This window comes from Piliocolobus tephrosceles, chromosome 14 (genome assembly GCF_002776525.5).
Source record: "Piliocolobus tephrosceles isolate RC106 chromosome 14, ASM277652v3, whole genome shotgun sequence".
Lineage (NCBI taxonomy): Eukaryota > Metazoa > Chordata > Mammalia > Primates > Cercopithecidae > Piliocolobus > Piliocolobus tephrosceles.
This window is the reverse complement of record NC_045447.1, coordinates 3,514,943-3,526,663: the sequence shown is the minus strand read 5'-3', so window position 1 is coordinate 3,526,663 and position 11,721 is coordinate 3,514,943. Positions and strand designations below refer to the sequence as shown.

General features: G+C 55.8%; 1 protein-coding gene across 2 annotated transcripts in view; it reads left to right on the top strand.

The window, feature by feature from the left end:
* Positions 1-11,721, top strand: part of COL5A1 (collagen type V alpha 1 chain) — a 202,711-nt gene that overhangs the window by 104,631 nt on the left and 86,359 nt on the right. For both annotated transcript variants that reach the window (XM_023188991.3, XM_023188994.2), the window contains exons 12-18: positions 2,142-2,216; positions 2,390-2,482; positions 4,058-4,114; positions 5,318-5,371; positions 5,744-5,797; positions 8,524-8,577; positions 9,992-10,045. In XM_023188991.3, coding sequence (XP_023044759.1) covers positions 2,142-2,216; positions 2,390-2,482; positions 4,058-4,114; positions 5,318-5,371; positions 5,744-5,797; positions 8,524-8,577; positions 9,992-10,045 — 441 coding nt within the window. The remainder of the gene's footprint in view (positions 1-2,141; positions 2,217-2,389; positions 2,483-4,057; positions 4,115-5,317; positions 5,372-5,743; positions 5,798-8,523; positions 8,578-9,991; positions 10,046-11,721) is intronic.

Sequence of the window (11,721 nt, the reverse complement as noted above, 5' to 3'; positions counted from 1 at the left end):
TTCATCCTTATGAGACACTGATTCCAAATTTTAAATGCAGGGTTTGGTTTGGAATTGATTCCGACACAGGAATCTCAGCTGTAAGCGGCTGTCAGGATTGGAGGTCAATGACAAAACCTGGGTGGCACACATGTTCTGGATCTTTCTTTTTTAAACAAGATTTTTGTCTTCTGAGAGTGTTTTCCAAAACGGCAGTTGGGGGCAATTTGGCAGTATCCATTAGCAATTAAGAAATATACACATATAGACATTCTTTGACCCAGCAGCACTGCTTTGAGGGACTTACCCAGCGGAGTATGTTAGCACGTCTATCGGGCAGTGTTTGTCATAATGCAAACTGGAACCAATCCAACGTGCATCGGTGGGAGACGGCTTCAATAAACGACGAGTCCATTGTGCCTGGGAGATGCAACAGATGTTGCCAAGGAGATCTACAGAGATAGGTCATGATTTTCAGGAGCAAATTGCAGAATATTTAGGGACTGTGCCATTAAAAAGAAAGAGGCTGGGTGCAGTGGCTCACGCCTGTAATCCCAACGCTTTGGGAGCCCAAGGCGGGTGGATCACGAGGTCAGGAGTTCAAGACCAGCCTGGCCAAGATGGTGGGAAACCCCATCTCTACTAAAAATACAAGAATTAGCCAGGCCTCGTGGTAGACACCTGTAATCCCAGCTACTCGGGAGGCTGAGGCAGAGAATTGCTTGAACCTGGGAGGCAGAGGTTGCAGTGAGCTGAGATCGTGCCACTGCACTCCAGTCTGGGCAACAGAGTGAGACTCCGTCTCAAAAAAAAAAAAAAAAAAAGAAAGGAAGGAAGAAAACTCCGAAGCCACACAGCCTCATCGTGACAAATGTGTTAGTGTGTCCACCATGTGCGTCTCCATCTTTGCCTTTGCACTTATAGAACTTGAGCGCTGGTTACATCCGGAGATGAAAAGGGATCTTTCTCTTTCACTCTATAAATCTGTACCGGAAGACATTTCACAAGAAATGGAGTTACTTCTGCAATAAAAAAACAACCAGTAAAGAAAAGGCAGGCAAGTTTAGGTTCAGGCCCAGATGGCTCCACAGCCTCCTGGACAGTTCCAGAAGAACCACTTAGGTTCTTGGTCTTCCTGGCTGGGAATTGGGAATCCATCGTGAGTTTCCTGGCCGGGAGTGTCTTGCTCGGGTGGTGTGAACACACACGCTCAGTGTAGCTGTTCCTAATTTGGAAGACGGGAGCCAACACCCATCCACGATGCTGGAGTGTAGTTGGTGGAGGCTTTTCTCGCTGGGGAGAGGGGGTTAAGCTCCCATCTCTATGCAAAACAAGCCTCATCTACTTTAGACTGGCTGGGAATCTGCTTGCTTTTGTGAAGTAGCTTTGCGATCAAATATTATTTTGAAAATAAATCATCTTACTGGTTTTACGTGCATATAGTGGTCTGAAGCTGGCTGGAATTAGTCTAGAGAACCCAGTCCTAGGGATGTCTGTGTGGGTCCTGTGTTAGAGGCCAGGTTGGCCGGGCGTGTGAAGGGCACTGTGCTGTTTGCATATAAATGGGTTCTTGAATTTGCTCTGGCTGAGTGCGTGCTCTGCTGTGTTGCGTGTCTGTCCACGTAAGTGACTGCTCCATCCTCAGTTCCATCCGAGCAGGCACACACGGGTTGCTTGGAGGCCGTTAAGGACGAGCGCCCACTAGGTGCAGGAGGCACTGGGCCGTGAGCCCGGAGTCCTTGTTTCCTGTTGGCTGTGGAGACCTGGAAGGGGCATTCCTGGAGCAACAGGAGCCTGACACTGCCTCCTCACCTCCAGGCTCCTTGTCTCTGCCTTGAGGCCCCAGCGGACGCCTGCTGGGTCTCTGGATTCCTCTAGATCCAGCTCAGACCTCCCTCCCTTCTTATCCCCAGCCTCTGAAGCCTTTCCGATCCTCTGAAAGCCCACTCCCTTCTTATCCGTGGCCTCTGAAGCCCATGGCCACGCCCCTCCCTTCTCCAGGCTGGGGTTTCTGAAACATTCCTGCCATGGGATCTCGCAGCTTCTGTGCGTGTCCCGTGCGTTTCCTGGGTGGGCCGCTTCTCTGATGCCTTCATTCTCACTGCAGCCTGGCCCCAGCCTGGTTGCACTCTGACTCATCTCTCTTGACCCCTTGTCTGCAGGGCCCCCCTGGACGCCCAGGCCTTCCTGGGGCCGATGGCCTGCCCGGTCCTCCAGGAACCATGCTCATGCTGCCCGTAAGTACCCTCATCGGTCGGAGGTGGGGAGGCAGCTGGGGCAGGTGGGCTCCAAACCAGACCCTCCGAGGCTGCGCTGTCACCGGAGAAGCCTGTGGGCCCCATCTCAGCCTGCGGTCTGGCCTGGGCACCACGTCACTGCTCCCAGAGTGACCCTTGTCTTGCACCTGCAGTTCCGGTTTGGAGGTGGTGGTGATGCGGGCTCCAAAGGCCCCATGGTCTCAGCCCAGGAGTCCCAGGCGCAAGCCATTCTCCAGCAGGCCAGGGTGAGTAGTGCTGGGTTCCCAGGGGCCTGAAGGGGACAGAGCCCAGCCCCAGGGGCCAAGAGGAGTGAATGAGTCAGGCTCAGAGCACAGCTTGGAGGGAAGCAGCTGTCTTGACCTCAGGGTACCTGCTTGCTGGGGTCAGGAGCTGTGGGAGCGTGCAGTCCTCAGTGTCCAGTAGGGACCCCGAGAGCAAGTCAGTGTCCAGTAGGGACCCCGAGAGCATGTCAGCGTCCAGTAGGGACCCCGAGACTACTGGACTATTTGGGGAGTTTTTCAGGGTTCTTTGTCCGTGCTGAGGGTCTGGGTTCTAACTTTACAAGGGGCTTCTGGGCCCCTCCGCCTCTGACCCAGTGGTGACCTCTGCCTCTGTGCTAGACCCTCCGCTGGGATCCAGAAGTGGAGCTGGAAACCCACGTGGCTCCTGGAAGAGGCTGCCTGGGCTGGAGCTGGGCTGAGCTAGGCTCCTCTGGAAGATAGCCCTTGGGCCCCAGAGCCCCTCGCTGTCAGCCTTGGGGGTCCTAAGGAGCAGGGTCCTCAGAGCAGCACTTGATTTCCTATGGTGAAGCAGCTCATCGGTGGCCTGTGTTTTCTGCAGACATGGCTCCGGCCTGCTGATTGCCCACCATGGGTGTAAACGCTGCCCCGTGGGGCGGGTGAGTGGGCGGGTAATCCTCCAGCAGAGCCCAAGAAAGCTGCTAAGTAATCCCTTGTTTGAGAAATATTTATGTAGCTCCCACAGCAGCCAGAGTAGATGTTAATGATCAGAGTGCTTAGGTAATTACAGGACAGTGTAAGCACGGAGTCGTCACCATGGAGCAAATTGCCTGAATGATGGAAGGCAGTGTGCAGCAAACCCTGCTACCTGCCACTGGGTTTATGGGCCTGGGCCTGCCTGGCTGGCCTTTTATCTTGTGTATGTTAATTGAAACCAAACGGGCGATAGGCTATAAGAAGATTTTATAATGCTAAACAAAATCTTCTAAAATGCAGATGGCATCTGCCAGGGAAACAGAGTCACTTAGCAGCAGCAGAAGCGGCTCTGTGGGAAAGTGGTGGGACCTGCGCTGGTGCAGGTAGGGGCCACATTCAGATGGGGCAGCTGGGTTCCTACCCTCCCCAAATACTTTGCCAGTGGCTGGGAGTGCTTGAAGCACCTCTCATGTGAAATAAAATATGTCATGACTCAGCTTGAGCTCAGGTGTAAAATGTACTCCTCACGCCCAGCCCAGAGTAAGAGGCTTATTTCAGACTTAGCCAAGGGTGATGGGCTGGGAGCAGGCCCTCTGTGTGGGCTGCAGAGACAGGAAGGAGGGATGGGGACCATCTCCCAAGGGAGGCAATGGGGGCCCACCAGCTTCCACCTCTGCATGTCCCACGACACTCCCATGGATGCTGAGAGCCCCGCAGAAGTTGGGGGGCTGTTGGGGAGTCATCAGACCTCCTCTTCCAGAGTCTCCTGTCGCTTCTGTGTCCAGTCTGCCTGTTCCCTCCTGCCACATCTCACAGCTCAGGTGCCAGCAAACCGGGGCACCGCTCCTGGGGCCCTGTCTCAGCGTATCTCACTTTCCTTTGCAGTTGGCACTGAGGGGACCAGCTGGCCCGATGGGTCTCACAGGGAGACCCGGCCCTGTGGTAAGTCATTGGCAAATCTGAGAGCTGGGCGTGGTGTGGGGACTGGCCCACTGCCTGTGTCCTTGGCGGACAGTGGCAGGTGGCCTTGGAGTCCTGTGGACACAGGGCAGCCCTCGGTCCAGTGCCTGTTCCCAGGAGGGTGGCTAGGGAGACCAGGGGCCTCTCTTGGTGCTGCTCCAGCCTCCTCGTTGTTGGGGGTGGGGATGGGTGACGGTGCCTCAAAGTCACTTGAGGGAGTTTAGCGGGGTAGAGCTGACATCAGCGATCCCTGGGAAACAGCCCCCAACTCCATCCTGAATGGAAAGGAGCTGGCAGGAATCAGAGGAGGAGGCCCCTCCTCACCCCTGCGTTGGAGCTCCAGGCTCTCCCTGCAGAGAACACACTATGAGCTGTCAGCAGAGGAGTGGCTCCTTGGAGGGATGGAGTCCTGCTGCAGCCAGGGACCTGGGGAAGTCCCTCGCACAGGCTGTGGCTTTGCCTTGTGGACCAGGGGCCTCCATTGATCTTTACAGCTCTGTTCCAGAGTCTAAGATAGCTTAGTGTGGGCAGAGCGCAGGATTTCCAGCCTCACCAGCCCCCGCCCTGTGGCCTCAACTTAGCTCCCATCTGGGGTCCTCGATTCATAAAAAAACATACAGCGTGTGCCCAGGGGCACTCAGGAGCTGGCAGTGTCAGGCACAGGGGCTGGGTTCCGGGACCTCCAGGGAGAAGTGTGGGTTTGCAGGGACACAGAGGAGTTCAACACCGCAGGGGCCCTCCTGGCTTTGCCGCCTGCTGCTGGGTCTGGGCTCGGTCCCCTCCACACAGGGCCTGACTCAGGGCTGGCCTCCCACATCCGGGGGATCTGGCCTTGAGGGGCTCGTAGCAGGTGCACATGCTGCTGGAAGCTTTGGCCTGTAACGGACCACGGTCAGGTTCACCTTGGAGAGAGAAACGTCTCCAGGAGCTCTGTGGTGTTTGCTGGCCCCAGTGTGTAGAATTTTATTCCCGATTAGGAAGAGATCCAAACAACTGCATTTCCCCGCTCCTGGAAAGTCATTGTTCCCCAGTTCTGTTCGAGGCAGGCAGGTCGCGCTTTGTGTGCTGAGCACCGTGGCCGAAGCCCTGTCCCCTCCCCCACCTCCTCCCCTGCCACCCGCAGTCCTTCCTGTGTTCCCGAGTCCCCACCTTGAGCAGACTTTAACCCACACCGTGTCTCCCTAGGGTCCCCCTGGGAGTGGAGGTTTGAAGGGCGAGCCGGGAGACGTGGGGCCTCAGGTACGTGGGATCCTGGCCTTTGCTGTCTGGTGGGCGCCTCCCGTTCTCCGGGGGCGGTGAGGGCGAGCGTGGAGGGTCCCCAGCTGCTGCATGTTTCCAAGGAAATTCGTAGGAATTGTCGTTGCTTTACGCAGTGCTGAGGGTGGAGCACAATGAACTCTGGCGCCTGTGGCAGAAATGAGCCGGCTCTATTCTGTCCCTGGCCTTCACTCTGGGCAGCAGATCCGTGCCCCGTCCCCGAAGTGCCCACATGTTGGTGGCTTGGACAGCCAGGCACTACTGGCGGGGTCGATGAGCACGGGGACAAGGCGTTGCTCCTTCTCCTGAGAAAGGCGGACTCACCACTGACCCTTTGTCTCTTACTCCTGGCAGGGTCCTCGAGGTGTGCAAGGCCCGCCTGGTCCAGCCGGGAAGCCCGGAAGACGGGTGAGTGGTGCGAATGTGCGTGGCTCAGTGACAGCGGTGTGGGCTCTGGAGGAGCCCCAATCTGGGGTGCAGGTGCCCCCGACAGCCAGGCTGGGCTGCATGAAGCCAGATGGCTCCCCTTCTTGTGATGGGTGTGTCCGTCCCCAAGGCCACCTCTGAGCCAGCTGCCTAGGAGGAGCACTCTGTGTCCTGGGCGCAGACACAGCAGACCAGGCCTCTGTCCTGGGCACTTTCATTTAGTTTAATAAACATTTCTAATTCAAGAAACTTCCCAGACCCTTTGGGAGCAAATGTTAAGACAAAACTGGCCGGGTGCGGTGGCTCACGCCTGTAATCCCAGCACTTTGGGAGGCCGAGACGGGTGGATCATGAGGTCAGGAGATCGAGACCATTCTGGCTAACACGGTGAAACCCCGTCTCTACTAAAAAAAAAAAAAAAAAAAAAAAACTAGCCGGGTGAGGTGGCGGGCGCCTGTAGTCCCAGTTACTCGGGAGGCTGAGGCAGGAGAATGGCGTCAACCTGGGAGGCGGAGCTTGTAGTGAGCTGAGATCCAGCCACTGCACTCCAGCCTGGGCGACAGAGCGACACTCCGTCTCAAAAAAAAAAAAAAAAGAAGAAGACAAAACTATCAGCGGGTCTTATATATCGTGGGCAGCGTTGGGACTCCAGAAATGGCCCGACTCAGGGGCATGGGCGGGCCTTCCTGCACCTCACTTCCTGCACCTCACCTGCTGTCTTGGCGCCTGGAATTTTCTCTCTGGTGTGTGGTTCTCTTGGATGGAACTGGTTTGTTAGCACATGACCCTGGCTCCTAAAAGAGGACCCACATTTCCAGAGTGCTGACCACCACCCGGACAGGCTGGGACAGGCCCTGGGAGCCCAGATCGTGTTCTCGAAAGTGTATCTTTTCAACCAGAGGACATTTCTGGTGAACAATAGAAATATTTGGCTCAGGGTTGGATTTGTTTCAGTGTGGACCTCTTCCCAGCATATTATCCACCTAAGCCACCCTTGACTGCTTTAGTCTGAGTCAACAAGGCAAAAATGGGCCCTTCCCTGGTGGTTCTGGATGCTCCTGACTCGGGGAGCAAGCTGTGGTTAGTGGGTAGAAATGACCCGAGAAGCTGCAGTTTGGCAGGTCCGAGGGTCTATGCAGGGATCTGGGCATGAGATAGAGAGGCCTGGGCTGGCTAATTGCAGGAGGATTAGCAGCTCTGAAATTGACTCTTAGTAGATAACTGGGCCATTTATTTGGATCTGATTCTGAAAAATGTTTTCATTCCTTAAGTTGTTTTTGCGTGTCTCCATACTTACCACCCAGTTTCACTAGAACTGGTTTCCTAGTCAGGGTGAAGTTAAACACTGGAAACAGAGGAGACGTGGAAATGCTGTCCGACATGGCCAGCTGCAGAGTGACGTGGTGTCGGGGCCATGCATATGCATGTGTTTTAAGGCATTAAGTCTGCCCAGAAGATCTGCCACAGAAGAAAAGATGGTGGCGAGAGAGGGGCTTGGAGCTGAGGGGTTGACTCCAAAGTGGTCTGAGCAGCCTCTTCAGTTCTTTGCTAGCATTTCCTGCAAAGAACACTCGCTGGTGGATTGTAGAAGCATCTGGGTGCTTTGCAGGGCTGGGTCGTGCTGTGAAATCCCGTGAAGTTTTCTGACAAATTTCCCTTGGCTTCCAAAAGTGTTTGGAAGTTTAGAAGAGGCTCCCAGTGGGCCCCTCCATTTGCTGCGCAGGGAGATGCCTTTTTGGGGGAGCACAGAAGCACAGACTGTCTTCCTTGGGGTCTGTTTGGATTTCTCTCTTCTTGCTTCTCTGCTGTTCTCTGGTGCCGCCTTGTCTGTCTCCGGTGCTTTGAGACCCAAAGCTGCCGCCCTCTAGATCTCTCTGCTTGGTGGCGGGTTGGGGGCGAGGGCCTCATATGAGGAGGAGCCCATGGAAAATGGAAGCGCAGGGTGGGGACCTCTGTACTCGCTGGCTGGGGGGCCTCGGTGGTGTGGAGGTTTGGCTGAGTTTCATAGAGGCCCTGTTCCTTTGCAGGGCTCTCCTTGTGGTGAAGGTGGGGCTTGCACAGTGGGCCCCGGAAGGTCTAGGTCCCCTCTTCAGCCCCATGGCCAGTCAGGTGGGCACCTTGTCCTTGGCTGTGTCCATGGCTGGCCGTCAGGAATGGGGCATCTGCTCACCGTGCAGACGCTGCCTCATGTCGCTGTGCGGTCTGAGTGAGACCGGGCCTCGCTTTGGGCCTGGGCCTCTTCCTTAAGTCAAGTAGACAAACCAGGTGCATCCTTTCTCTGCTTCCTCTCACCTGCACATGGTGGAAAGGAGCTGTGCTGTGATGTCAGCGGCCTGCACTCGCCTGAGTCCTAAATTCATGGTCCCCCAGACTGACGCAGCTCCCCCAGCCTGGTCCCCTCTGCCACATCATGGTGACTTCTTAAAGCCCAGGGGCAGTGGCGTGATCCCCCTTTGGCGGTCTGGGATGATGTGGGCCAGAAAGACCAGCCCCGTGTGTTCCATCTGTTGGTGTGGAGCACAGAACAGCCCCCGCCTGGGCTCCCGGATCTCGGTCCTCTCAGCAGCCTGGCCACTCGGGCTGTGACCTTGGGGGTGGGCGTGGCTTCAGTGGACCTCTCAACTTGGTTTACTGGAAAACCATGGCTCGGGGGTCTCAGTGAACCAGGGGGCTCCTTTGCATTGACAGTTTTGCCTCCTCTGTTCCAGGGTCGGGCTGGGAGTGATGGAGCCAGAGGAATGCCTGGGCAAACTGGCCCCAAGGTAGGCCACCCAGCACCCTCCTGGTGCCCCGGCGTCACTGTCATCCCTGGGGTCATGTTGATGATGAAGCCACAATGCTGGTTATGTGATGACTGTGATGATGAGGACAGGTGGCTCTGTCACTGGCATTTGACATGAAGATAGGGTTGGTGGGTGAATTTCACCAGCGAGTATGACAGCTGCAGTTCATTTCCATAAGGGAGATATTTGCTCCCTTCCAGCAGTGGTGAGCAGGGATGGGGGTGGGATCCCAACTATGAAAACCATCCATGGCTGTGCAGGTGATGAGGCCACATGTGGGACACAGGTGGGACCTATGGCAAGTCCAGGGGCCGGGAGGTCTTATCCAGTTGGGCTCCTGGGTGTTGTGGAGGTGAATAGATGTTGCCTGTGGCTAAAGGCAGGCCTGTGTGTGTGGCATGAACGAGCCTGCAGCAGGCATGCGCCGGCTGTTGCTGTCGCCACCCATGCCGGCCCACTGCTGTGCTCAGTGTATCTACCCCTCTGCTCCAGCATTGCTGCGGGCATTCCCCCGGTCTTGGCTCACCCCTCCTCCTCACCTCCTGGAAGCATTTGTCCTAGGCCATGGGGGACAGGGGAGATACTGACCTTCTATGAAGCGTGCACCTTGGGACAGCAGCTGTGATTTGGAGATTGAAGACCGGGTCACCAAAAAAATGCCAGGGCTCAACTACACCTGTTCCCTCTTAACGGGCGTGGATGAACTCTGAAGTGCATCGTGTCAGTCTCGAGCTCGTGAGGTGATCTGGGGTGACAGGAGGAAACGCAGTCTTGTTGACTGTATCTCAAAAGACCATGGTCTTCTTTCAACAACATGACCAAAAGCCTAAAATGTCCCATTGTTGACATCACCCCACATTGGTGTGCACACCCATGAGACAGGGCCCTGTTCCCGGGGTCCAGGGCATGCAGAAGAGGGGTCGGCCAGAGAGCCAGGATACCTGAGGGTAGCCAGTGCTGGCCCGTCCACCAATGGGTATGCATACCTCCTGCGTGTGGGCAGCCCTTTGGCACTGTGGATGCAGCCGCAAGCGGACACACGGAGACCCTCTCCTGGGGCCTCCCTGGGGTGGGGGAGATCAGCAGCAAACACTCACACAGGACACTGCGGCGTTCGCCAAAATACCGCATGACTAAGGATCCATCGGGTCCTGCGGCATGGGACTCGGGGACGAAAGCAATCTCTCCGTTTGCAGCCCGTGTTGGTGTTTGCAGGGGAAGAAGCTGGGATTGTAGATGCAACGCGGGGGTCAATGTGGAGAGGGCTGGCCAGTGGGGTTCAGGGTGCATAGATGCTGCGTGAAACATGGTCCAAGGCGGGGCGGCCATCACATCACGGGCTGTCCGCGTGTGCAGGGTGGCCTCTGAGGTAGCCTTTCTGTCCTTTTTGCAGGGTGACCGGGGTTTCGACGGCCTGGCTGGGTTGCCGGGTGAAAAGGGCCACAGGGTGAGTATTTCCTCTGTGAGAGACGGGCATGATGATGGGCAGCAGAGGTGTCTCTTGGGAGGTCCTTCTCCTTCCTGGCAGCCTCAGATTTCCTATGGGGTCAGGTCTCCGCCATTCCAACAGTCACTATGCAAACCTCACGGGAGTCAGCAAATGGCAGTGAGCCCCCAAATGATGTCTTTGTTGATGGGTGACCAGCCCGAAGGAACTGGAGCTCTTATCTATCTGCAGCTTGTGACAAGTGAGCCAGACGGGCCTACCCACCTGAGGGGCGTGAAGGGGGCAGGGAAGGAGCCCTTCCTTTTAGAGATCTGTTTAATGGAGTCCTTGAACATTTCAGGGAATCCAAGCAGCTGCCATTTCAGGGGTGGCCAAGGACACTTTGCAATATTAAAGTGGTGGTCCCAGGGGGGCGGGGACAATCTCAAGTGGCCGTGAGACCAGGTCACCAAAAACTGACAGGTGTTCTACCTGTTCCCTGTTAACGGGCATGGATGAACTCGAAAGTGTGTCCTGTGAGTCCCGAGCTAGTGCGGGGACCTGGGGGTCTTCCTGGCTGTGCCGTTTCCTTGTGGTTGTTGGAGAACATAGATGCAGTAGCTTTGGATAAACGGCAACAGCCAAGCCCCTTGAATCTTCTTTCATCTGTCTCAATAGACTGTGGTCTTCTTTCAACAACAACATGATGGAAAGCCTACAATCTCACGCCTGTTGAAGAGGCGTGGTGGGGAAGACCCGTCCTGGCCACCCGCCCTGCTTTCTCAGCCCGTTTGAGGGCCTGACACGAGGGCTTTTCACAGCTTGTCAGATGTTCCTTCTCTGACCTGCTTTCTTTGAAGTAGATTTCTTTGATGGCTCCTTTATATTTTAGCACATCAAGGACATACAGGCACATATGTGCGTGCACACCCTCACGCATGCACACACACACACACCCATCCACATACCCCCATATGCATACACACATGCACACACACCCATACATGCATACACAGCCCCCCACGCACACCCACACACCCACACGCACACACATAAACACCCACACCACCGACACACATACACATGCACACCACCCACATGCATACACACCCACACACCCCACACATACATGCATGCACACACACCCCCCCCACACACATGCACACCCACACATGCATACACACACGCACACCACCCCCATACACATGTGCACACACATGCATACACAGGTGCACAGGCTCCACACATACCCACACTGACACACACATGCACACATACACGCACATGTGCACACACCCCACACATGCACACATACCCACACATACACACTTATACCTCCACACCCACACATGCACACACGCTGCATACACGTGTACACATCCACACACATTGTACATGCACACACACGTGTACACACATGCACACCTATACACACATATGCACCCCCACCCCACCACATGCACACAGGCATACACGTGCACACCCCACACATACCCCTGCACACTCCACCCACACACGTGCACTCACATACACACATGCACGCACACCCACACACGCACTCATGTACACATGCATACATACCCACACCCCCTCCACATGCATACACATATGCACACCACCCCCACACACATACACATGTGCACACCACCCACACACATGCATACACGTGCACAGGTGCCACACATACCCACACTCAC